Source organism: Manis javanica, chromosome 1, assembly GCF_040802235.1.
Source record: "Manis javanica isolate MJ-LG chromosome 1, MJ_LKY, whole genome shotgun sequence".
NCBI lineage: Eukaryota > Metazoa > Chordata > Mammalia > Pholidota > Manidae > Manis > Manis javanica.
The window spans coordinates 56307041-56332699 of NC_133156.1; the positions used below are offsets into that span (position 1 = coordinate 56307041).

At 37.8% G+C, this 25659-nt stretch overlaps 1 protein-coding gene across 10 annotated transcripts in view; it reads left to right on the plus strand.

The window, feature by feature from the left end:
• Window positions 1-25659, plus strand: part of NSD1 (nuclear receptor binding SET domain protein 1) — a 177426-nt gene that overhangs the window by 81607 nt on the left and 70160 nt on the right. For all 10 annotated transcript variants that reach the window (XM_073232711.1, XM_073232695.1, XM_073232718.1 and 7 more), the window contains 3 exons: window positions 2544-2679; window positions 14223-14395; window positions 16640-19211. In XM_073232711.1, the coding sequence (XP_073088812.1) occupies window positions 2544-2679; window positions 14223-14395; window positions 16640-19211 (2881 nt within the window). The remainder of the gene's footprint in view (window positions 1-2543; window positions 2680-14222; window positions 14396-16639; window positions 19212-25659) is intronic.

Here is a 25659-nt window from a genome sequence, read left to right on the forward strand (position 1 = left end):
GTAATTATATGACCATAGGCATAGTAAAATAAATAATAATATAATTATCTACCCTCAGAGGATAAAAGAAGGAACAGTGACTGGCACATCAAATAAATGTTAGTTACTATATTTAAAGTTATTTGGGACTTGAATAAATAGGCCAATTCCATATTGAGCAGAGATTGATGAATGATCACAAATCAGATTATATCAGAAATTTAGGGGAAACTAATGAAACTAGTTTTCAGTACAGGCAAATTAAGACTTATTTTGTCTTCGTTTCTTGGTTTTCAGAGCTAACTGGCTTTGAATTTGTGCTTTTTCTGATAACTTACAACTGGTAAGACACAATAGTGGCTCTTTGGAGCTTTTTTAAAAAAACAAGATGCACTTTCTCAGTTTTTAGTAACTTATATGTAGAACTAATTGCCATAGTTTTAATAAAGGCATTCTATGAGATTTAACTTACTTCTGTCTGAAATCAGAGTATTAAAGTTGAATGGTAAGTTAAGTATCTTTGAGTTGAGCCCAGTCCTTTGATATCCGTGAGCTAGGACATGATTCATCATTTATTTGAATTATTTCAGTTCATTCAGTGTACTGTTTATTGAACACTTAATCTGTTTTAGGCATTATGGGAGGAAAATGGAGTTTGAGGAAGGATCTCATCTTTTTCAAGATACTTCATTTAGAAGAAAATCATATTTGTGCATCCCCTTGAAGTAATTGAAAGAGGTTGTTTTTTGAGTAATCCATGTGCCTGTTTTTGCTAGCCAGAAAAATCTCAGCACACTCGCAACTCCTTTGTGTGATATGCCAGGTAGGAAGCTCAGTCCTACTAAACACAAAGCTTTCTTTCCATCAAGGTAGGAGGTCTGTTTATGGAGTGTTAAAGACACGGACCTGTGTTTGTAGCTAAGAAAGAAGTTGGATATCAGATCGATTTAGGCGTATTTTTGGAGAAAAGCTGCAGCCAGGGTCTCCGGCATTGGATAAGTTGAAGGAACTTGATTTATATTGTATTCTGCACAAACGTTGTCCCTTGGAGTTGGTGCTGTGCACTGTTCTGCATGCAGTCTTTCTTGCATATCCTGGAAAAAAATGCAGGTCTGTTGCACTGACATTGCTAGTCTAGCCAGCAGCTTTTAGGATTATTTCATTAGAGTCATTATTGTTGATTAATTTAAATGAATGTTTGTTTTTGTTTGAGAAGGTTGTAGAATATCACCTGCAGAAGGGACCATAGCACACGTGGGGGTTCCTGACCACTGAGTTTTCCTGGAATGTTAATTGATGTACATCATTGTGTTAGGACCACAGCTTCTTGACATTATTACAAATTCTTTTTTACAGTTTCCTCTATTTTTTCTCCCCTTGATGTTGTGTTGTAATCCAAGGACTAGGGCAAAGATATCTTTTCCTTGGGATGATTCTGTGTGTTTGTCTTAGTCCTCAGCTTTTTATAAATCAAAATAGCTTATTTTTTCCCCAAGAATATAGATAGTTAGGTTACTTAAATAAAACAAATATAAATTGAGTTAAAGGGCTGTGTTATTAACAATTAAGACAAAATAATTTAGTTGTATTTATTTTGTGGTTATTGTTAAGCTGGAGTGTTTTCAACCGTATTTTATTTATTTATTTATTTATTTTTTGAGAGGGCATTTCTCATATTTATTGAACAAATGGCTGTTAACAACAATAAAATTCAGTATAGGGGGGTCAGTGGTCAATGTACAATCATTAATCCATCTCAAGCCTAATTCTCGTCAGTCTCCAATCTTCTGAAGCATAACGAACAAGTTCTTACATGGTGAACGAATTTTTACATAGTGAATAAATTCTTACATGGTGAACAGTACAAGGGCATTCATCACAGAAACTTTCGGTTTTGATCACGCATTATGACCCATAAACAATCAGGTCAAATATGAATATTCATTTGATTTTTGTACTTGATTTATATGTTGATCCCACATTTCTCCCTCTATTATTATTATTCTTTTTATTTTTAATAAAATGCTGAAGTGGTAGGTAGATGCAAGATAAAGGTAGAAAACATAGTTTAGTGCTGTAAGAGGGCAAATGTAGATGATCAGATGATCAGGTGTGTGCCTATGGACTAAGTATTAATCCAGGCTAGACAAGGGCAGCAAGACATCCACGGATGCAGAAGATTTCTCTCAAAGCAGGGGGGGTGAGGTTCTGAACCTCACCTCTGTTGATCCCCAAATTCTCACCTGATGGCCCCCCTGCGACTGTGCCTGTCTTAGGTTGTTCCTCCCTTGAGGAATCTTACCTGTCTCTGGCTAACCAGCCATCTTCTGGGGCCATACAGGGAAATGTAAAGTTGGTAAGTGAGAGAGAAGCCATATTGTTTGCAAAGGTTAGCTTTTTACTTCTTTGCAGATTTATGCCCTGTGGCTTCTATGCCCAGCACTTGTCTCGATTTTCAACCGTATTTTGTAGTCATTTTTTACTCAGAAGGCTAGTAGGAGGATGATACACTGTTTTAAAAGGTTGATTCTTAATTCATGTCCCATGTTTTGTCTGTCTTAAAGTGTCAACCCAAGAAAAAGTCTACACCACTGAAGTATGAAGTTGGAGATCTCATCTGGGCAAAATTCAAGAGACGCCCATGGTGGCCCTGCAGGATTTGTTCTGATCCACTAATTAACACACACTCAAAAATGAAAGGTAATACATGTAGTTGCTTATACATGATAACATACAATATGGAATTTTAAACTTGTAGTTGCCTTTAAATGTAATAAAATTCTTGTGCCTTTAGTTTTGATCATTCTGTGAATGAATTGTGGTTCATGTATTTTGCCTTTTTTGATTTTTTTTTTTTGAGAGGGCATCTCTCATATTTATTGATCAAATGGTTGTTAACAACAATAAAATTCTGTATAGGGGACTCAATGCAGAATCATTAATCCACTCCAAACCTAATTCTCAACAGTCTCCAATCTTCTGAAACATAACAAACAAGTTCTTACATGGTGAACAAATTCTTACATAGTGAATAAGTTCTTACATGGTGAACAGTACAAGGGCAGTCATCACAGAAACTTTCGGTTTTGATCACGCATTATGAACTACAGACAATCAGGTCAAATATGAATATTCGTTCGATTTTTATACTTGATTTATATGTGAATCCCACATTTGTCCCTTATTATCATTATTATTATTATTATTATTATTATTATTATTTTTTATTTTTTTATTTTTATTTTTATTATTTTATTTTATTTTATTTATTTATTTATTTTATTGATTTTATTTTATTTATTTTATTTTTGAGAGGGCACCTCTCATATTTATTGATCAAATGGTTGTTAACAACAATAAAATTCAGTATAGGGGAGTCAACGCTCAATGTACAATCATTAATCCATCTCAAGCTTAATTCTCGTCAGTCTCCTATCTTCTGAAGCATAACGAACAAGTTCTTACATGGTGAACGAATTCTTACATAGTGAATAAATTCTTACATGGTGAACAGTACAAGGGCATTCATCACAGAAACTTTCGGTTTTGATCATGCATTATGACCTATAAACAATCAGGTCAAATATGAATATTCGTTTGATTTTTGTACTTGATTTATATGTTGATCCCATATTTCTCCTATTATTATTTTTATTTTTAATAAAATGCTGAAGTGGTAGGTAGATGCAAGATAAAGGTAGAAAACATAGTTTAGTGCTGTAAGAGGGCAAATGTAGATGATCAGATGATCAGGTGTGTGCCTATGGACTAAGTATTAATCCAGGCTAGACAAGGGCAGCAAGACATCCACAGATGCAGAAGATTTCTCTCAGAGCAGAGGGGGTGAGGTTCTGCGCCTCACCTCTGTTGGTCCCCAAATTCTCACCTGATGGCCCCCCTGCGACTGTGCCTGTCTTAGGTTGTTCCTCCCTTGAGGAATCTTACCCGTCTCTGGCTAACCAGCCATCTTCCGGGGCCATACAGGGAAATGTAAAGTTGGTAAGTGAGAGAGAAGCCATATTGTTTGCAAAGGTTAGCTTTTAACTTCTTTGCAGATTTATGCCCTGTGGCTTCTATGCCCAGCACTTGTCTCGAGGTATCTTTACCACCTGGAGGAATTATGATACTCGGTAAATTCGATATGAGGCACAAATTCTATTTAAGGGTTGTAATTAGGAAGGAAGAAGAAAAGCTATAGATGTAGCATATGAAGGAAACATGGGAGGATTGATTATTTCTTTGACATATCTTCTTGTATAGTACCTTAAGTATGTATAGGTTTTAAACTACTAACTAATTTGCACACACATATTAACATAATAGGAATACGGTGACATAAACACAGCAAATCTATAATTACCATCCATCTCCAGTGAAGCCAAGAAAACCATTTAGGCACCCTAGGCATTTGTGAAAATTTATCTATGATATGATGGATATTGTCCAACTGTACTTGAACCATCAGACAAATTAAAGCAGCCCATTTCTGGGATCTGTTCACATCCCATATGTTCTTTTAACCATAGATAGTCTATAGTCATGAGATTTTGGAGTGCTACAACTTGCACCCCTCCCAACTCCTGGTTGAGTTCCAACAGTACAGATCCGGTCAAATTCGTTGTCTCCACTGTATGCACATGCCCGCCTAGACATCTCCCTCCTCATTCCTATGGCAAGTCCAGGAGACGGTGGGCTGGATGCAGCCACAACCGCAGCATTGTCCGGATCCCTGTGGAGGCTTTTTGATGATCATCCCCCGGCACAAGTCCTCCAGAGAGTGCTGATGCCGGAAGCTCCTCCTCATATCGTATCTTAGTTCATTTTCTGGGTATCCAAGCTAGGCCTTGATCTTCTGCATAGAAACAAACAGACCCTTTGCCCACACTTTGACATGCCCTCTATACCACTGTGCAGAACTCATTGGAGGTCAGCACACAGTAACTGCCTTTTTTTTTTTTTTTTTTTAATTAAGAGAAAGGAATATTATCAGAAAAGAGTACCTCCATAGCTGATCATCTGACACCCTTTAAGTGATCAACATTAAGGATATTTAAAGCATGCGTTGATCTTTGATTTACCAATAGTTTTATCCTGTCAAGGAGTAATCCCCCTTTTCTTTATTTCTTTCTCTTTTTTTTTTTTTTTAAATTTTTAATCTACACTTACATGAAGAATACTATGTTTACTATGCTCTCCCCTATATCAGGTCCCCCCTAACAACCACATTACGGTTACTGTCCATCAGCTTAGCAAAATGTTGTAGAGTCACTACTTGTCCTCTCTGTGTTGTGCAGCCCACCCTCCCCTTTCTTCCTCCCCCCCATGCATGCTAATCTTAATACCCCCCTTCTTCTTCCCCCCCCATCCCTCCCTGCCCACCCATCCTCCCCAGTTCCTTTTTCTTTGGTACCTGTTAGTCCATTTTTGGGTTCTGTAATTCCACTGCTGTTTTGTTCATTCAGTTTTTCCTTTGTTCCTATACTCCTCAGATGAGTGAAATCATTTGGTATTTCTCTTTCTCCGCTTGGCTTATTTCACTGAGCATAGTACTCTCCAGCTCCATCCATGTTGCTTCAAATGGTTGGATTTTTCAACTTCTTATGGCTGAGTAGTATTCCATTGTGTATATGTACCACATCTTCTTTATCCATTCATCTACCGATGGACATTTAGGTTGCTTCCAATTCTTGGCTGTTGTAAATAGTGCTGCGATAAACATAGGGGTGCATCTGTCTTTCTCAAACTTGATTGCTGCGTTCTTAGGGTAAATTCCTAGGAGTGGAATTCCTGGGTCAAATGGTAGGTCTGTTTTGAGCATTTTGATGCACCTCCATACTGCTTTCCACAATGGTTGAACTAATTTACATTCCCACCAGCAGTGTAGGAGGGTTCCCCTTTCTCCACAGCCTCGCCAACATTTGTTGTTGTTTGTCTTTTGGATGGCAGCTATCCTTACTGGTGTGAGGTGATACCTCATTGTAGTTTTAATTTGCATTTCTCTGATAATTAGCGATGTGGAGCATCTTTTCATGTGTCTCTTGGCCATCTGTATTTCTTTTTTGGAGAACTGTCTGTTCAGTTCCTCTGCCCATTTTTTAATTGGGTTATTTGTTTTTTGTTTGTTGAGGCATGTGAGCTCTTTATATATTCTGGACATCAGGCCTTTATCGGATCTGTCATTTTCAAATATATTCTCCCATACTGTAGGGTTCCTTTTTGTTCTATTGATGGTGTCTTTCGCTGTACAGAAGCTTTTCAGCTTAATGTAGTCCCACTTGCTCATTTTTGCTGTTGTTTTCCTTGCCCGGGGAGATATGTTCAAGAAGAGGTCACTCATGTTTATGTCTAAGAGGTTTTTGCCTATGTTTTTTTCCAAGAGTTTAATGGTTTCATGACTTACATTCAGGTCTTTGATCCATTTTGAGTTTACCTTTGTATATGGGGTTAGACAATGGTCCAGTTTCATTCTCCTACATGTAGCTGTCCAGTTTTGCCAACACCATTTGTTGAAGAGACTGTCATTTTGCTATTGTATGTCCATGGCTCCTTTATCAAATATTAATTGACCATATATGTTTGGGTTAATGTCTGGAGTCTCTAATCTGTTCCACTGGTGTGTGACTCTGTTCTTGTGCCAGTACCAAATTGTCTTGATTACTATGGCTTTGTAGTAGAGCCTGAAGTTGGGGAGTGAGATCCCCCCTACTTTATTCTTCTTTTTCAGGATTGCTTTGGCTATTCGGGGTCTTTGGTGTTTCCATATGAATTTTCGAATTATTTGTTCCAATTCATTGAAGAATGTTGCTGGTAATTTGAGAGGGATTGCGTCAAATCTGTATATTGCTTTGGGCAGGATGGCCATTTTGACGATATTAATTCTTCCTAGCCATGAGCATGGGATGAGTTTCCATTTGTTAGTGTCCCCTTTAATTTCTCTTAAGAGTGACTTGTAGTTTTCAGAGTATAAGTCTTTCACTTCTTTGGTTAGGTTTATTCCTAGTATTTTATTCTTTTTGATGCAATGGTGAATGGAATTGTTTTCCTTATTTCTCTTTCTATTGATTCATTGTTAGTGTATAGGAAAGCTACAGATTTCTGTGTGTTAATTTTGTATCCCGCAACTTTGCTGTATTCTGATATCAGTTCTAGTAGTTTTGGAGTGGAGTCTTTAGGGTTTTTTATGTACAGTATCATATCATCTGCAAATAGTGACAGTTTAACTTCTTTACCAATCTGGATTCCTTGTATTTCTTTGTTTTGTCTGATTGCCATGGCTAGGACCTCCAGTACTATGTTAAATAACAGTGGCGGGAGCATGGGCATCCCAGTCTACATCCCGATCTCAGGGGAAAAGCTTTCAGCTTCTTGCTGTTCAGTATAATTTTGGCTGTGGGTTTATGATATATGGCCTTTATTATGTTGAGGTACTTTCCCTCTATTCCCATTTTGCTGAGAGTTTTCATCATGAATGGATGTTGAATTTTGTCGAATGCTTTTTCAGCATCTATGGAGGTAATCATGTGGTTTTTGTTTTTCTTTTTGTTGATGTGTTTGATGATGTTGATGGATTTTCGAATGTTGTACCATCCTTGCATCCCTGGGATGAATCTCACTTGGTTATGGTGTATGATCCTCTTGATGTATTTTTGAATTCGGTTTGCTAATATTTTATTGAGTATTTTTGCATCTACATTCATCAGGGATATTGGTCTGTAATTTTCTTTTTTGGTGGGGTTTTTGCCTGGTTTTGGTATTAGGGTGATTTTGGCTTCATAGAATGAGTTTTGGAGTATTCCCTCGTCTTCTATTTTTTGGAAAACTTTTAGGAGAATGGGTATTATGTCTTCCCTGTATGTCTGATAAAATTCTGAGGTAAATGCATCTTGTCCGGGGGTTTTGTTCTTGGGTAATTTTTTGATTACTGCTTCAATTTCATTGCTGGTAATTGGTCTGTTTAGATTTTCTGTTTCGTTCTGGGTCAGTCTTGGAATGTTGTATTTTTCTGGGAAGTTGTCCATTTGTCCTAGGTTTCCCAGCTTGTTAGCATATAGGTTTTCATGGTATTCTCTAATAATTCTTTGTATTTCTGTGTGGTCCGTCGTGATTTCTCCTTTCTTGTTGTGATTCTGTTGATTTGTATTGACTCTCTTTTCCTCTTAATAAGTCTGGCTAGAGGTTTATCTATTTTGTTTATTTTCTTGAAGAACCAGCTCTTTGTTTCATTGACTTTTTCTATTGTTTTATTCTTCTCAATTTTATTTATTTCTTCTCTGATCTTTATTATGTCCCTCCTTCTGCTGATTTTAGGCCTTATTTGTTCTTCTTTTTCCAATTTCGATAATTGTGACATTAGACCATTCATTTGAGATTGTTCTTCCTTCTTTAAATGTGCCTGGATTGCTATATATACTTTACTCTTAAGAGTGCTTTTGCTGTATTCCACAGTAGTTGGGGCTTTGTGTTGTTGTCGTTTGTTTCTATAAATTTTTGGATCTTCATTTTCATTTGGTCATTGATCCATTGATTTTTTAGGAGCATGTTGTTAAGCCTCCATGTGTTTGTGAGCCTTTTTGCTTTCTTTGTAGAGTTTGTTTCTAGTTTTATGCTTTTGTGGTCTGAAAAGTTGGTTGGTAGGATTTCAATCTTTTGGAATTTACTGAGGCTCTTTTTGTGAGCTAGTATGTGGTCTATTCTGGAGAATGTTCCATGTGCACTTGAGAAGTATGTGTATCCTGTTCCTTTTGGATATACAGTTCTGTAGATGTCTGTTAGGTCCATCTGTTCTAGTGTGTTGTTCAGTGCCTCTGTTTCTTACTTTCTGTCTGGTGGATCTGTCCTTTTGAGTGAGTGATGTGTTGAAGTCTTCCAGAGTGAATGCATTGCATTGTGTTTCCTCCTTTAGTTCTGTTAGTATTTGTTTCAGATATGTTGGTGCTCCTGTATTGGGTGCATATATATTTATAATGGTTATATCCTCTTGTTGGACTGAGCCCTTTATCATTATTTAATATCCTTCTTTATGTTTGGTACTTTCTTTATTTTGAAGTCTGTTTTGACTGATACTAGTATTGTAACATCTGCTTTTTTCTCTCTGTTGTTTGCATGAAATATCTTTTTCCATCCCTTGACTTTAAGTCTGTGCATGTCTTTGGGTTTGAGGTGAGTCTCTTTGAAGCAGCATATAGATGGATCTTGCTTTTTTATCCATTCTATTACACTGTGTCCTTTGATTGGTGCATTCAGTCCATTTACATTTAGGGTGATTATTGAAGGGAATGTACTTATTGCCATTGCAGGCTTTAAGTTTGTGGTTACCAAAGGTCCAGGGTTAGCTTCTTCACTATCTTATTGTCTAACTTAAGTTGCTTGTTGAGCTATTATAAACACAGTCTGATGATTCTTTATTTCTCTCCCTCCTTATTCCTCCTCCTCTCTTCTTCATATGTTGGGTATTTTGTTCTGTGCTCTTTTTTGGAGTGCTCCCATCTAGAGCAGTCCCTGTAAGATGCCCTGTAGAGGTGGTTTGTGGGAGGCAAATTCCCTCAACTTTTGCTTGTCTGGGAATTGTTTAATCCCTCCTTCATATTTAAATGATAATCGTGCTGGATATAGCAGTCTTGGTTCAAGGCCCTTCTGTTTCATTGCATTTAGTATATCATGCCATTCTCTTCTGGCCTGTAGGGTTTCTGTTGAGAAGTCTGATGATAGCCTGATGGGTTTTCCTTTGTAGGTGACCTTTTTTTTCTCTCTGCCTGCCTTTAATACTTTGTCCTTGTCTTTGATCTTTGCCATTTTAATTATTATGTGTCTTGGTGTTGCCCTCCTTGGATCCCTTGTCATGGGAGTTTTGTGTACGTCTGTGGTCTGAGAGGCCATTTCCTTCCCTTGTTTGTGGAAGTTTTCACCAATTATTTTTTCAAAGACACTTTCTATCCCGTTTTCTCTCTCCTTCTGTTACCCCTATAATGCAGGTATTGTTCCGTTTTGGTTGGTCACTCAGCTCTCTCAGAATTGTTTCATTCCTGGAGATCCTTGTATCTCTCTCTGCATTAGCTTCTCTGCGTTCCTCTTCTCTGTTTTCTAGTCCATTAGTGCTCTCTTGCATCTCGTCCATTCTGTTTTGATGTCCTTCCAGAGCTTGTTTTATTTCTGTATTCTCCTTCCTTAGTTCTTGCATATTTCTCTGCAAGTCCACCAGCATGGTTATGACTTTTGTTTTGAATTCTTTTTCAGAAAGTCTGGTTAAATCTATCTCCCCCGGTTCCTTCTCAGGGGAAGATGTAGCAGATGCCAAAGCTGTCTGGGTTAGTCTTCTCTGGATCAAATTTTTTTGCCTTTTCATGTTGATATGTGCTATTGACTGTCAGCTGGGAGAGCCAAACTTTCCACTTGCTACTGGCCTTTCTTTACTGGGGCATCCACGATCCCTAGTGGCTTGTGTTGGGCAATTGCGTGTAGACTGGGTCTTTGTGTCTTGCCTGGCCGGTATGGAGGAAGCTTCCTTGCCGAGGGCGTGAAAAGCCTTAGGCTGCTTCTCTGCTATGGCTGCACCCCGGAGAGGTAATGGACGGGGGGCTATTTGGTTGTTTACCTCTGTGAGGGGTCTCAGAGCTGTTGCCCAGGGGGTTAGTGCGCCCGGGTTTCCTTGGAATTTCCAGCTGCTGGACTGTGACCTGGGTTGTTTCCGTCCAGCTGTTGCATCCCTGTCCCTTTAAGACTTTCAAAAAGCACTCGCTTTTCTTTGTCACAGGGGCATCAGCTTCGGGACCCACTCAGAAGTCTTGCTGCCCTGTTTCCCTAGTTTCCAGCCCTCCATGCATGTACTGTGTCTGCGCTCTGGTGCTGATGGCTAGGGCTGGGTGTTTAGCAGTTCTGGGCTCCCTCTCCCTCCTGGCTCTGACTCCTCTCCTCCTGCCGGAACCTGGGGTGAGGGGCGCTTGGGTCCCGCCGGGCCAGGGCTTGTATCTTACCCCTTTCACCAGGCGTTGGGCTCTTGCACTTTTGGATGTAGTCTGGTTGTTGTCCTGTGTCTTCTGGTCTCTCTTTTAGGATTAGTTGTATTTGTTGGAGATTCCCACTGTCCCACTCACGCCGCCATCTTTGCTCTGCCCTCAATACTTCATTTCTTTTTATGGTGGATAATATTCCATTGTGTAGGTAGACCATATTTTATTTCTGAATTCACTCAATGAACATTTGGTTTGTTGCTACCTTTTGTCTCTTAGGAATAGTGCTGGTATGAATATTCACATATAAGTTTTTGTGTGGACATGTGTTTTCATAAATTTTGTGTATATAACCAGGAGTAGAATTGTTGGCTCACGTGGTAACTGTTTAGTTTTATGAGGTACTGCTAAGACTGTTTTTGAAAAGCTGCTGTACCACTTTACATTCCCACCAGCAGTAGATGAGAGTTCTGATTTCTCCACATGCTCACTGACAATTATCTGACTTGTGTGTGTGTGTGGTAAAGTATACATAACATAAATTTACCATTATCTACATTTTAAGTGTACAGTTTAGTACATTAAGTAAATTCACTTTGTTATGCCATTATTACCACTATCCATCTCCAGACCCTTTTCATATTTCTAAACTGAAACTGTATCCATTTAAGAATAACCTCCATCCCGTCGTAATTAGTGTTCTACTTCTCTTTCTCTATGAATAGTCAAATTCATATGAGGCATGAATGGAATCATACATCTTTGTTCAGTTGTCTCTGGCTTATTTCACTTAGCATAATATCCTTGAGGTTCATCCATGTTGTATTATGCATCAGTATTTCATTCATTTTTAAGGCTCAGTAATGTTCTGTGTATGTATGTATGTGCCACATTTTGTGTATTCATCTATCCTTCAATGGACATTTGGGTGTTTCCACCTTTCGGCTATTATGAATGATACTGTTATTAACATTGTTGTTCAGCTATCTGTTCTTACTTTTTATTATATATAATTTCCTTTTGATAGGTCTTTTTAAAAAATCAAATTTTGTTCTTTTAATTTGCATTGCTACTTCCCTTGTTTAGATTCTAGTCATCTTGGGTGTATACACTGTTTTGGTTATCTGGTCTACCAGGTCTCTTCTCTGTTTTCCTCTTAAATGTGTTATACAGAGATCAAGAAGATTTATCTTTCTAAGGTGCTAAACTGAATCTGTGGTTCTGCAGTTTAAGTGAGGCTCCTCATTGCCAACAGGGTAATAGTCAAACTCTTACATGGCATCAGGCTCTTTTATGTCCAACCACTGTTTACCTCCTCAGTTTCCCTTTCTTTCCAGTTTATGATTTCAATTTCGTTTTGGAACTACTAGCTCCCAGCTGTTTCGTTTGTTTTATTCACTCATGCCGCTACAGGGTCTGGGACCTCATACTGGAATTCTCCCTGTAATAAACTGTTTACCTTTAAAAATTCTGCTCTGATGTTCCATTTGTCTTCCAGTTAATGATTTCCACTTTTTAGTGCTATTTTTAAAAGTGAATGTTTATGTTATCGTAATTATCATGCCCTTTTAATATAATTTGTCCATATATCTCTTAACGCACCCAGCCGATCTTTTCTGTCCTCTGATTGTGCCAGTGTATCTAAGTGTTAAAGTCTATGTTACCTGAGTGTTTTGGAGGATGCTTACTTCTCAAGTTGACCTTAAGAACCTCTATATAGGTACATATATATGTTATTAAATTTTCATCCTCCTTTATAAATAAATGGTTTCTGTTGAAGGATTTAATTTAGTAGGTACAGACTAAGGAGTTCAGTTTTTCACAGAACTGATTTTTAAAATGTACTTAAAAGCAGAAAAGTAAAGTTTGTAGTTTTATTGTTAAGCCATATTTTTATAGAAAAAACAGCCATTTCAGCTTAAGTGTATGAGAGTTCATAGGTACTTCTCATTTTTTAAATGAATAATTTTGAAATTACATTTATAAAGAGGCTGCCATTGAAGTGTATTTGATACTTTGGTTATTCTTGTAAATTCTGTGGAGACGAGTTTTGAAAGTATTCATAGCTCTTTATACTTACTCTAAAGCTCAGTTTTTAAATCTGTTCTCTCTTTTTTCATTCTGAAAGAAGAAGGCTTATAAAGATAACAAAATGAAAACAAACAAAAAAGGCTTTTCCAGTGTTTTTCAAAGAGATGTTTAGATTCTTTTTGTGTTTTGAAATAGGACATGGTTATTGTAGGGGCATTACATAAGATGATTTCCTTTCCTAAAATGAGACATTAAACTGGAAGCCCTCACTATGTATATATTTTATATATTAATTACTCTTGTGACGATTTTTGCTGGTATGAGAAACGTTAAAATACTAAGTGTATGGATGATTTACTAGATAAATTTAATTATCTTTTCTAAACGAGCTTTATATTGTTTGTATTTTTGGTAATTATATGCATAGAACTTTGAATAACCAAGATGCTGTTAGAATAATGGTATTTCTTTTGTTTTTATTGCTGTTGGGATTTCCTTTTTCTCTTACAAATTTTCATATTTTGGAGTATCAAGTTCCACTTTCTTTTGCACAGCCATTGTTGATTCTGCACCTGTCCTGTCTCATTGGGTTTCTATGTCTGTAAAATGGGGATCATATCACTTATTTCTTAGAGTTGGTTGTTGTGAAAAACCCATGCAGAGCACCTAGTGTAGTGAGTGCCTGGCACAGAGTAGCCATTCTGTAAGTGTCAGCACATCATATATGGCATGCTATTGAAGCATTTCTTCTTCCTTATATTTTAGCATAATGTTTTTTAGAATTGATGGTTAGTTGTTGTTACTGTGTTTTTGGAGCTGCAGCTTAGCAGATGCCCTTTGCATTTTCTGGTAACAAGGATATAAGACTTTACAGACTGATGACAAAAGGAACTTAATTGATTGCTATACTTGTTATATGATTAGTGAATCAGCCTCTAACTGGATTGAAATACATAGCGTATCGCCACATCAAACCATTGAGTCCTTTAATAAATTCTTAAAGCATTTTCTTGCCATGTGAATTAAATATTTAAGTTTTTCCTATTTTCTGACCTACCTCATAGTTTCTTATTCTGTAGAATGTTAGCTTGATTTCTGTTTCTTTCTTTCCCTCTCTTCTCCCTCCCTCCCTCCCTCCATCCATCCCTTCCTCCCTCTCTCTCTCTCTCTCTGTAAAGAAAGACTTCTTTGGCAATAGTACAGCTGTTCTTGATGATGAACAGCCACTTTTTAAAAGTAATGACACTGGTTCTTATCCTTATCTAGTTTCCAACCGGAGGCCCTATCGACAGTACTACGTGGAAGCTTTTGGAGACCCTTCTGAGAGAGCCTGGGTGGCTGGAAAAGCAATTGTCATGTTTGAAGGCAGGCATCAATTTGAAGAGCTACCTGTCCTTAGGAGAAGAGGGAAGCAGAAAGAAAAAGGATATAGACATAAGGTAAAAAAAAAAAACTTTCAAATTATCTTCTTGGATCTGGGCAGGGAGGAGGAAAGGGCTAAGTGTTACATTTTTGAAATACAAGTTACTTCTTTTGGTATAGTTGGATATTTGTGAGAAAATAGGTAGAAAGCAAGTTTTTTTGCAGGAGTGATAGGGCTAGCTTTCCAACTATTTATATTCAGTTTGAAAGATGATTTCAGCTACCTTTTGCCATGTCACTTATATGTGATAGTATAAAATGGCATTACCATTCTTCTTTGGTTATATTTTATAAAAGAAGAAAATGACCATCAAAATGAAATATTATAGTTCTCACTCTTCTGGATTGATTATTTCTCTCTAAAAAATAGAAGGCTTTACAAAATTGAAGGAAGAAAATAGCCGCAGACTCACAGACTCTTAAGAAGGGACTATTTGTTACCAAAGGGGAGGAGTGAGGGAGAGGGAGGGAGGGAGAAGGGGATTGAGGGGGTATCATGATTAGTGCACATGGTGTGGGGGGGGTCACGGGGAGAACAGTATGGCATAGAGGGGACAAGTAGGGATACTGTAGCATCTTACTACACTGATGGACAGGGGCTGCAGTGGGGTATGGCGGGGACTCGATAATCAGGGTAAATGTAGTAACTACACTGTTTTTCCTGTGAAATCTTCATAAGATTGTATATCAATGATACCTTAATAAAAAAAAAAGAAATACAAGGCTTTAAACATTTTTGTTTGAATTGTTATTTTTTTGTGTGTGTTATTAATGCTTAAGGTTGCAGTTTCACACCTGGTTGTGTTTTAATGAAGAACATGATGTATTTGTTTTGTTTGATATTTTGTGTTAAAGTTAGCTGAGTAAAGTTTTGGCTTATTTCTTATAATATTCCTTTATAGTCAGTTCTAGAAGGGGACGTAGTTTCTCTTAAATTGGTGTTTCATACTCTTCTGTGTACAATTATTTGTAGACTATTTAATAAAAGTGATAATTAGCATAATGTACAGTCAATATATAGTCTTTGTTATTTTTAACTAGAGTTCTCTGAGGATTAGTGTTTTCATCTCTAAAAGTAGTATAAAATGTACCTTGTAGAACTGTTGTGGGGATTATAAATAATTATAGATATTTAATGTGTTGTAAGATTGATGCTCCAAAAACAACTGATATGTGTTGTTAGGATGAAGGAGGCTAGCTGCATCCTTTCTAATACTTTGGGTGTTAGGCGGCAAAGAGGTGTCAAACCTTTAACTATGTAAGAATAACAAACCACGTTTTCAGAGAGGTTCACTATGTCTTTTCAGGTTCTAGAAAATTGGTTTACTCTGGTCACAGTAAGAGAGTTTGTGTGTGTGCATGTCTTTGTGTGTGTGTAAAATAAAACAGATGGTCAGTTTATTGCTTTTAAGAGGAGGCTACTTATCTGGTGACCTAAATTTGTACATGCTCAGCAGAACATCCCTTTCAGAAGTGTTGAAGTATTTGTGAACACTAACCAATGGTTAAAACCTTGAAAATAACTGATTGTGGAGCCAAGAAAGAAAATAAGAGTATAAAAAATCACGTGTGTTTCACAGCCTCAATGTTCTCCTGTTGTGAGGAATCAAGAAAAGAACGTATGTTATTTCTTTATTATATATGTAATTATACCCAGGGTGTTTTGGTGTCTCTGGTCTACATGATTAAGCCCAGGAGATTAGTTGGTTATAGTCCAGATTGCATATAACCTGTATAGAAGAATCTTAATTAACCAAGGACCTAGTGATACTCAGAGGTTCAAATTTCAGGTCTCCTGTCCTTGTTTTTCCATATTCATTTTCTTTAGCATTTTGCTTTCTCTTTTATGCAACTGAGCAAGTTCTTGGCTTTCATAAGTCAGGAAGAAAATACATCCCTATTTTAAGTTGTGGAGAGAGAAGTAGGAAAGGTCTGGTTATTTCTTGTTTAGTAACATAACTGTGATTAGTAATGTAATGTCCCAATTTACACTCCACTTTTTTGTGCTTATAAAGGCAGGTAGAGTGGAGGGTTTATGGGGTTTATATCTTCTCTAATGATAGATCTGAATGGTAGTGTTGTAGGTTAGTTAAACACTAGGTAAGCTGTGGGTGCTAACCATCTGACTGGTCCTATAAAAGGGCCTTGAAGAAGCACAAACAAGGCTTGGAAAAACTTCTGTTTTGAGAGGTATCTGATCATCTCCCTGTTTCCTCTCTCCTTTTTATGAGAAGTGATCATTTTTTCTCCTTTAAATTTAGGTTCCTCAGAAAATTTTGAGCAAATGGGAAGCCAGCGTTGGTCTTGCTGAACAGTATGATGTTCCCAAGGGATTGAAGAACCGAAAGTGTGTCACCAGTTCAATCAAGTTGGACAGTGAGGAGGATATGCCATTTGAGGACTGCACGAATGATCCTGAGTCCGAACATGACCTCTTACTTAATGGCTGCTTGAAATCTCTGGCTTTTGACTCTGAGCATTCTGCAGATGAGAAGGAAAAACCTTGTGCTAAGTCTCGAGCCAGAAAGAGCTCTGATAATCCAAAAAGGACTAGTATGAAAAAGGCCCACATGCAATTTGAAGCACATAAGGAAGAACGGAGGGGAAAGATTCCAGAGAACCTTGGCCTAAACTTCATTTCTGGGGATGTATCTGATACACAAGCCTCTAATGAACTCTCCAGGATAGCAAACAGTCTCACAGGGTCCAACACTGCCCCGGGAAGTTTCCTGTTTTCTTCTTGTGCAAAAAACACTGCAAAGAAAGAATTTGAGACTCCAAATTGTGACTCCTTACTGGGCTTGTCTGAGGGTGCCTTGATGTCAAAATGTTCTGGGGAGAAGAAGAAGCTCCAGCGAGGTCTGGTGTGCAGTTCAAAAGTGCAGCTCTGCTATATTGGAGCAGGTGATGAAGAAAAGCGAAGTGATTCCATTAGTATCTGTACCACTTCTGATGATGGAAGTAGTGATCTGGATCCCATAGATAATAGTTCAGAGTCTGATAACAGTGTCCTTGAAATTACAGATGCTTTTGATAGGACAGAGAACATGTTATCCATGCAGAAAAATGAAAACGTAAAGTATTCTAGGTTTCCTGCCACAAACACTAAGGTAAAAGCAAAGCAGAAGTCCCTTATTGCTAACTCACATATGGACCACTTAATGGATTGTCCTAAGACAGCAGAGCCTGGAACTGAGACATCTCAGGTTGCTCTCTCTGATCTTAAAGTGTCCACTCTTGTCCGCAAACCCCAGATAGATTTTAGAAATGATGTTCTCTCTCCAAAATTCAACACACCATCAAACATTTCCAGTGAGAACTCACTGAAAAAGGGTGGGGCTACAAATCAAACTCTGTTGCATTCGAAAAACAAACAGCCCAAGATCCGAAGTATAAAGTGCAAACATAAAGAAAATCCACTTGTAGTAGAACCTCCAGTTACAAATGAGGACTGTAGTTTGAAATGCTGCTCTTCTGATACCAAAGGCTCTCCTTTGGCCGGCATTTCCAAAAGTGGGAAAGTAGATGGTCTAAAACTACTGAGCAACATGCATGAGAAAACCAGGGATTCGAGTGACATAGAAACAGCAGTGGTGAAACACGTCCTGTCAGAATTGAAGGAACTCTCTTATAGATCCTTAAGTGAAGATGTCAGTGACTCTGGAACATCAAAGCCATCAAAACCATTACTTTTTTCTTCTGCTTCTGGTCAGAATCATATACCTATTGAACCAGACTACAAATTTAGTACATTGCTAATGATGTTGAAAGATATGCATGATAATAAGACCAAGGAGCAACGGTTAATGACTGCACAAAACTTGGTCTCCTATCGGAGTCCTGGTCTTGGGGACTGTTCTACCAGTAGTTCTGTAGGGGCTTCAAAGGTTTTGGTTTCAGGAGGCTCCACTCGTAATTCAGAAAAAAATGGAGATGGCTCAAAGGACCCAGTCCATCCTAACCCTAGTGGTGGTGACTCTGCACCATCTGGAGAGTTGCCTGCCTCCCTTCCTGGCTTAGTGTCCGACAGAAGAGACCTCTCTGCTTCTGGCAAAAGTCGTTCAAACTGTGTTACTAGGCGCAGCTGTGGGCGATCAAAGCCATCATCCAAATTGCGAGATGGTTTTTCAGCCCAGATGGGAAAGAACACAGTGAACCGTAAAGCCTTAAAGACAGAGCGTAAAAGGAAACTGAACCAGCTTTCAGCTGTGACTCTTGAGGCTGCACTGCAGGGAGACCGACAGAATGGAAGTTCTGAGAACAGCTTCTCAAGAGGTGGGGTGGAAGACGCTGGTAAAAAAGAACCCCTTCAATTAATGGGCCATTTAACAAGTGAAGATGGTGGCCATTTTTCGGATGTTCATTTTGATAGCAAAGTCAACCAGTCAGACCCTAGTAAAATTCATGAAAAAGGTCCCTCTTTTGAAAACAAAAAAGTCCCAGAACTGGATTCTGAAATGAATAGTGAGAATGATGAACCCAATGGCATAAATCAAGCAGTGCCTAAAAAGCGGTGGCAGCGTTTAAACCAAAGGCGCACTAAACCTCGTAAGCGCACTAACAGATTTAGAGAGAAAGAAAACTCTGAGGGTGCCTTTGGGATCTTGCTTCCTGCTGACTCTGTAAAGAAGGGGGGTGAGTTCTCAGAGCACAGACCCCCTCCTTCAGTGAACATACTGGAGGATGCACTGACAGACCCAAATCATGCCAGCCGCTTAGATCCAGTTGGGCCACAGTTGAAGGTTTGTGAAAAATCCAGTGCCAGCATTGAGGAAGTGGAAAAGGAGCCAGGGATTCCCACTTTGACTCCTCAGCCTGAGCTCCCCCAACCAGGTAAGGACTCCTGAACTCCTGACTGTGATAGGGATTAGAGAAAATGATGATAATGATGCCCTTCTAAAGTTGGTCTGTTTTAAGTGTATGGGAGGGGAGAATTACTGCTTGAAGTGGAGAAAGGACTTAACATAGAAGAGTCTGAATTTTGAGGACCAGGTTTCCATATACTTTGAGAAATGACGTTTTACCAGAAGCCTCTTGCTTAAGTCTGAAAAACATTGTTCCTGTTCCCCATTTCCTATCTTTTTAAATCTATGAACTTTTTGGATTCTGAGCCTAAGATTTGAATCCAGTTGTTAGTTTACAGAAAGCAAATAGATTTTATTGAATGTTGGCTTCCTTTGACCACAACTGAAGGAAGGTGCACCTGTTATGTAGACAAAAAGGATATACGTTTTTGAAAACATGGAAGTGTTCTGTAGCACTGATTTGAAGTCTTTAGATGTCTTATTCCCTTTTGGAATGAAGTTTGAGAACACTGAAGTAACTAGGGTGTTCTGCTTTATGAGCAGAGGGAAAACAGATGTTTTTCAAGATACTAATATTATACAGTGTAGTTCTTGATAAAAATTATGAACTCAGGTTTTGTTTATTTTAGAAAGTCTGCTTCACCTTCACTTTTGAAGAAAAATTATGTTGGATATAGTATTCTGGTTGGCAGTTTTTGTTTTTTTTTTAAGTACTTTGAATTTATCATACCATCCTCTTTGGGCCTATAAGGTTTCTGCTGAGAAACCTGCTGATGATCTAATGTGAGCACCCTTTTCCTTGACAAGTTGTTTTTCTTACTGCTTTCAAGATTGTTTTTGTCTTTCGACAGTTTATGTTTCTTGGTGTGGGCTCCTTAGGGTTCATTCTGGTTGAAGATCTTGAACTTCTGAATTTGGATGTCCAATCCCTTTCCCAGATTTGGGAAGTTTTGGCCATTTATTTATTCAAATAAGCTGTTTGTGCCTTTTTCTCTCCTTCTTTGGGAACTCTCATCATGTGCATATTAATCTGCTTAATGGTATCCATAAGTCTCATCTTTCTTTTCTTGATTCTATTTTCTTTTGGCTCCTATGACTTGGTAGTTTCAAATGACTTATCTTTGAGTTTGCTGTTTCTAACTGCGGTTGAAACTCCCTAGTGAACTTTTCGATTCAGTTATTGTATTCTTTAGCTTCAGAACTTGTTTGATTCTTCTTTATGGTTTCTGTCTCTTTGTTGATGTTCTTATTTGTTCATGTTAACATTGTCCTGATTTCTTTTAGTTATCTGTGTTTCCTTGTAGATTGTTGAGCTTCTTTAGGATAATTATTATGAATTCTTTGCCTGATAATTTTTATATATCTCTGTTAGTTTGTGGTTGGTTTCTGAAGATTAATTTTGATCCTTTGGGCCATGTGTCCCTATTCATGTACTTCTTAATTTTTTCCCCGAGTTTTATGCATTTGAATAAGTAACCATTTCTCCCAGTTTTTATGGACTGGCATCATGCAGGGGAAGACTCACTAGTCAGCTCGGCTAAAGAGTCTGGGGACCTGTGGAACCCTTTTTGGAGGATGGGCTTCTTTGGGCTTGTGTGTCCAATTTCCTAATTAGAGCAGTTTATTCTTTTTTAGAGGTTTGTGATCTCTTGCTCCCTCTCCTGTTTTTCTGTGGTCCTGCAGGTTCACTGATGCTTCTGCAAACAAGCTTTCTCACTTTTTCTTAGTGTGGCCCCCAGGTGTTCAAAGCATGCTGGTTCACCGTCATCTCCCAAGAACCAGAAAAGACAGATACTAGTCCCTTGGGCAGTTCTCAAAAAATCTGAATTGCTGAGTGCTCGGTCCACTCTATATCCTTCCTATGTAGAGAAAAGCCAACAGTTTAGTGACTTCTGAGCTGGTCTCTGTCTCATTGCAGGTCTTCTGGTTCCAGTATGCTACTCAATCTCTCCCTTGTTTTCAGCACCTGGAAGCCTGTGTGTTCTGTTAGTGCTCCCAGTTGGGTTATACAGAAACTGCTCCCTCAAGTAAACCTATGAAAAGCTAGAATGTTGGACAAATGCTTCATCCCCCGGGAACTCAGCTGCCATTCTTTGGGAGTGGTGCTGTCACATAAAGAGAATGGGCTCTTTTGACCCCTGTCAATGCTATTACTGGCTTTGTACTTGCTTGGTGTATTGCATCTTCTTAACTGTTTCTAGAGTACTCATGAAGGTATTTTAGTGGATATGTTTTTGTTAATTTGATGTCTCTGTGAGGGAAATAGTATGGGCCCTTCCTGTTCTGTCATCTTGGTGTTTTCACTCTTGTTTCAGGTCTTTGTAATGCCAGTTATATTCCACTGTATGATAAATTATATCTTATTTATTCTTTCATCAGTTGATAGACATTGGGTTATTTTCACTTTTTGGCCTTATGAATAATGTGCTGACACTTGTGTGTGATGTTTTATATGGATATGTTTCCATTTCTACTGGGTATATACCTCGGAGTAGAAATGCTGGATCATTTGGAAGTGACATCTATAACTTCTGAGGAACTATTTTGCAAAGGTGTTTTACCATTTTACATTTCCTCTAGCAGTGTTTGAGGGTTCCAGTTTCTCTACCTTAGGCACACCTATTTGATATAGCTGTCCTATTTGGTGTCAGGTGGTATCTTCTTACTGTGGTTTTGATTTTCATTTCCCTGATGGCTAATGGTGTTGAGCATCTTCTCATGTATTTAGTTGTCAGTTGTAAATATTCTTTGGAGAAATGTGTGTCTAGATCCTTTGCCTATTTTTTAATTAGGCTATTTGTCTTTTTACTACTGAATTGTAAGTATTCTTTATGTGGTGTAGATATAAGTCCATTATTAGGTATAATTTGCAAATACTTCTTCATTTTGTGTGTTTTCCTTTTACATTCTGGATTGTATATTTTGAAGCACATTTTCAATTTTGATGAAGTCTAGTTTGTTTAGCTGCTTGTGCTTTTGGTGTCATATCTAGGTAACCATTGCCTAATTCAGTTGTCTGAGCACCATTTGTGGAAAAGGCTATTTTTTCCCCATTGATTTGTCTTGACACTCTAGTTGAAAATCATTTGTCTATAAATGTGATGGTTATTTCTGGGCTCTCAAATTCCTTTCTTTTGATTGATTTGTCTACCTTTATGTCAGTATAACAAACTGTCTTTGTAGTAATTAGTTATTGGAGCTTTAGAAAGCTTGAGTCCTCCAGTTTTGTCCTTTTTCAAGATTGTTTTGGCTCTTCTGGATCTCTTTGCATTTCTATATTAATTTTAGGACCAGCTTGTCAATTTCTGCAAAAAAAAGCCAGATAGGATTTTGGTAGGGGTGGCGCTGAATCTGTAACTCAGTTTAGGTTATGTTGCTATTAACAATATTGTTTTCCAAACTTGAACAATGGATTACTTTCCATTAATTTATGTTGTCTTTCACATCTTTCAGTGATGTTCTGTAGTTTTCAGTATACAAGTCTTAAGCTGCTTTTGTTCAGTTTCTCCCTAAGTATTTTATGCTTTTTTTGATGGAAATAAAAGTGATACTATTTTAATTCTTAGATTGCTCATTGCAGGTATATAGAAGTACAGTCTATTTTTGTATATTGATCTTATATGTTGTAACCTTGCTAAATCCATTTCTTAGCTTGAATCATTTTATTGTAAATTCCTTAGGATTTTCTATGTGCATGATCATGTCATCAGCTAATGGAGATGATTTTACTCTATCCTTTCTAATATGAATGCCTTTTATTTCTTTTTCTTGCCTAATTGCCCTCACTAGAGCATCCAGTGCAGTGTTGAGGATAAGTGGAGTGAGTAGACAACCTTGTCTTGTTTCTGATCTTGGGAAGAAAGGGTCCAGTCTTTCATCATTAACTACAGTGTTAGCTGTGATTTTTGATAGATGGCCATTCATATTGAAAAAGTTCCCTTCTATACCTTGTCAGATTTTTTTCTGTGTCTATTGAGATTATCATTCCTTTTTATTTCCTTTATTCTGTTAATATGATGTATTCATTTCATTGGTTGATTTTCTTATGGGAGTTTTAATTTCCTGGCCCACGAGACCACAAAGCCAAAGGAGGACCAGTCACAACTTCTCAGTGATTTGTTCTTCCTCCTGCTGCTCTGCTCCCTTTCTACTTTGCACCTCCTTATGGTCTCCTGGAGGTTGGGCATAGCGTAGTTCTGCTTCCCTGTAACTCAAGATAGAGCCCTTGGGGGCCCTAGTTTAATCTCTTTTAAATTTCTGCCCCTTTCACTTTAACAGGATTGCCAAAAACCCTTCAGGACAAAAATCAGTTTCAGCATTCTGTTTATTTCCCTGGGTTTTTATTTTCCATTAGTTTTTAGTTTGTAGTTCTTTATAAGCTTGTCAGTGCTTCGCTTCTTTTTAAGTAGTTTTTAAAACACTGTACATTTTTATTTGTTTTCAGCAGGTTTCTGCTGAGTAACTTGCCATTATTATATAGAGTTATTTGGGTTTTCGTGTGTCCCCACCCTGACCCCCCACCCCCACTTTTACTGCCCTTTAACTCTTGCCTCTGAGCTTCCAGAACTAGAGAAATAGAGATATGACAAGGGCTAATAATCTGTATGTGAGGAGTGACGTTTCTCTTGGTACTCCAGGTTTCTGGGAAAATTCACCATTTTGGTAAAAAGGAGAAAACTATAATTCAGCCTTTGAAGTGACTTGATGTTTCTGTTTTTATAAAACAGCTTTATTCAAGGTATATTTTACATTTTAAGTGTACAAGTGAATGACTTTTAGTAAATTTACTGAATTGTGTAACCATCCCCACAAATAAGTTCTAGAACATTTCCATCACTCCAGTAAGACCCCTTTTATCCCATTTATAGTTAATCCCTTTTTGTACTCCTAGCCCCAGGCAACCGCTATGTATCTAGTCTCTGCATATATACATTTGCTTTTTCTGGACGTTTCATATTAATGGAATCATACAGTACGTGATTTTTGTGTGTGTCTTGCTCTTTTCATTTAGCATAATGTTTCTGTGGTTTGTATTACAGCATGTATTAATATTTTCTTTTTTATTGATGAATACTATTGTGTATAGATAAACTGCATTTTATTTATCCATTCATCAGTTGGTCATTTGGGGTCAATTCAACTTTTTGGTTATTAATTTTAGTTGGCATATGTACACTCCATACTCTAAAGTTACTGCTAGACCTGTCCTGTGTGAGCAATATATTTCCATTCTCCACAGTAGGTCCTGACTCTATGCTAGGAATTGATGTGTATTTCCCAAGAAATTTAGTGGTTGGGCTGGTGGGTGGTCATACTTTGGCTCCTAGTCTGTTTCATATTTGCTTAGTGCCATGTGTTGAATTTTGTGTGATTTATGCCTTTCTCCATTGGCTTTTGTAATTTTCTAACTTTTAATATTTCCCCTGCCCCCAATATCCCAAAAGGGCATATCCCTCTTTTGTTTTGTTCTTGACATTCTTTCCCTCACTTTACAAATCACCTTTTGGTCCCAGCTTACCCATTTGTAGAGTAGTTATATTAGGTGAGTTCTCCAGGCCCTTTCAACCCAAAAGTGGTTTGACTAGGTGAGCATGAACAATCTAGTTTAGGTGAGAACATAGGTAGGGGTGAGAGTGGGGGTTGTGGTGGCAGGTGTGGTTAAGGAAAAGAAGAAACAGGAGCCTAGGAACAGTGAGGAAGCATCTTCAGTTTTAAGTCATTCCATTATGGCCAGGCTGTTTTCATCTACAGTGTGTTATTCTATTGTTCATTTAAGTGGGAACCTGGTGAACTTTTTCTAAGAAGGACATACAGTAAATATTTTAGGCTTTCCAAGCCATACTATCTTCTGTTACTCTCAGCTCTGCGTTTGTAGCACAAAAACTATAGGTCATTTGTAAATAAGTGAACATGGCTGTATTCCAATAAAACTTTATTTACAAAAGGTCCCACTGGTAGTTTGCCAAATGCTAAAACTTTAACAAAAGAATTGTTCTGTATAACTGTGGTAAGGATCAATGCATGTGTTTGTGCAGGAACCTAATAGGTGTGTCAGATGCAGAGGTTCTCACATTGATTTCCAATTATTTGTGCAGTTTGCTGATTATCTTGTGGGTTTTGGGGCAATAGCCCCAAACACCAAAACTGTTAGTGTTTGAAAACTTGGGTGCCATGTGTATAAGAAGAATATATTAAAGCATAATATATTTCACTCTGACTATAAAGTAATTATTAACCAGCAATTGTCATAGGTACAGATGCATATATTTATCCAAGATGAGTTTTGGCTTGCTTCTTTTTTTCAAGAGAGATTTTTCCAGGCATTCTTATTTAAGGGGAACATTTTAAGTGATTGCTTGGCTTGTGGTTTTAACTTCTTTTGAAGTACCTCTGTGGGGAAAACTCCAGTTTGGGTTACTTAAGGTTTATTGTCTAAAACTGAGAAGTAAGGAAAATTCAAGTGGTTGCAGGGTTTA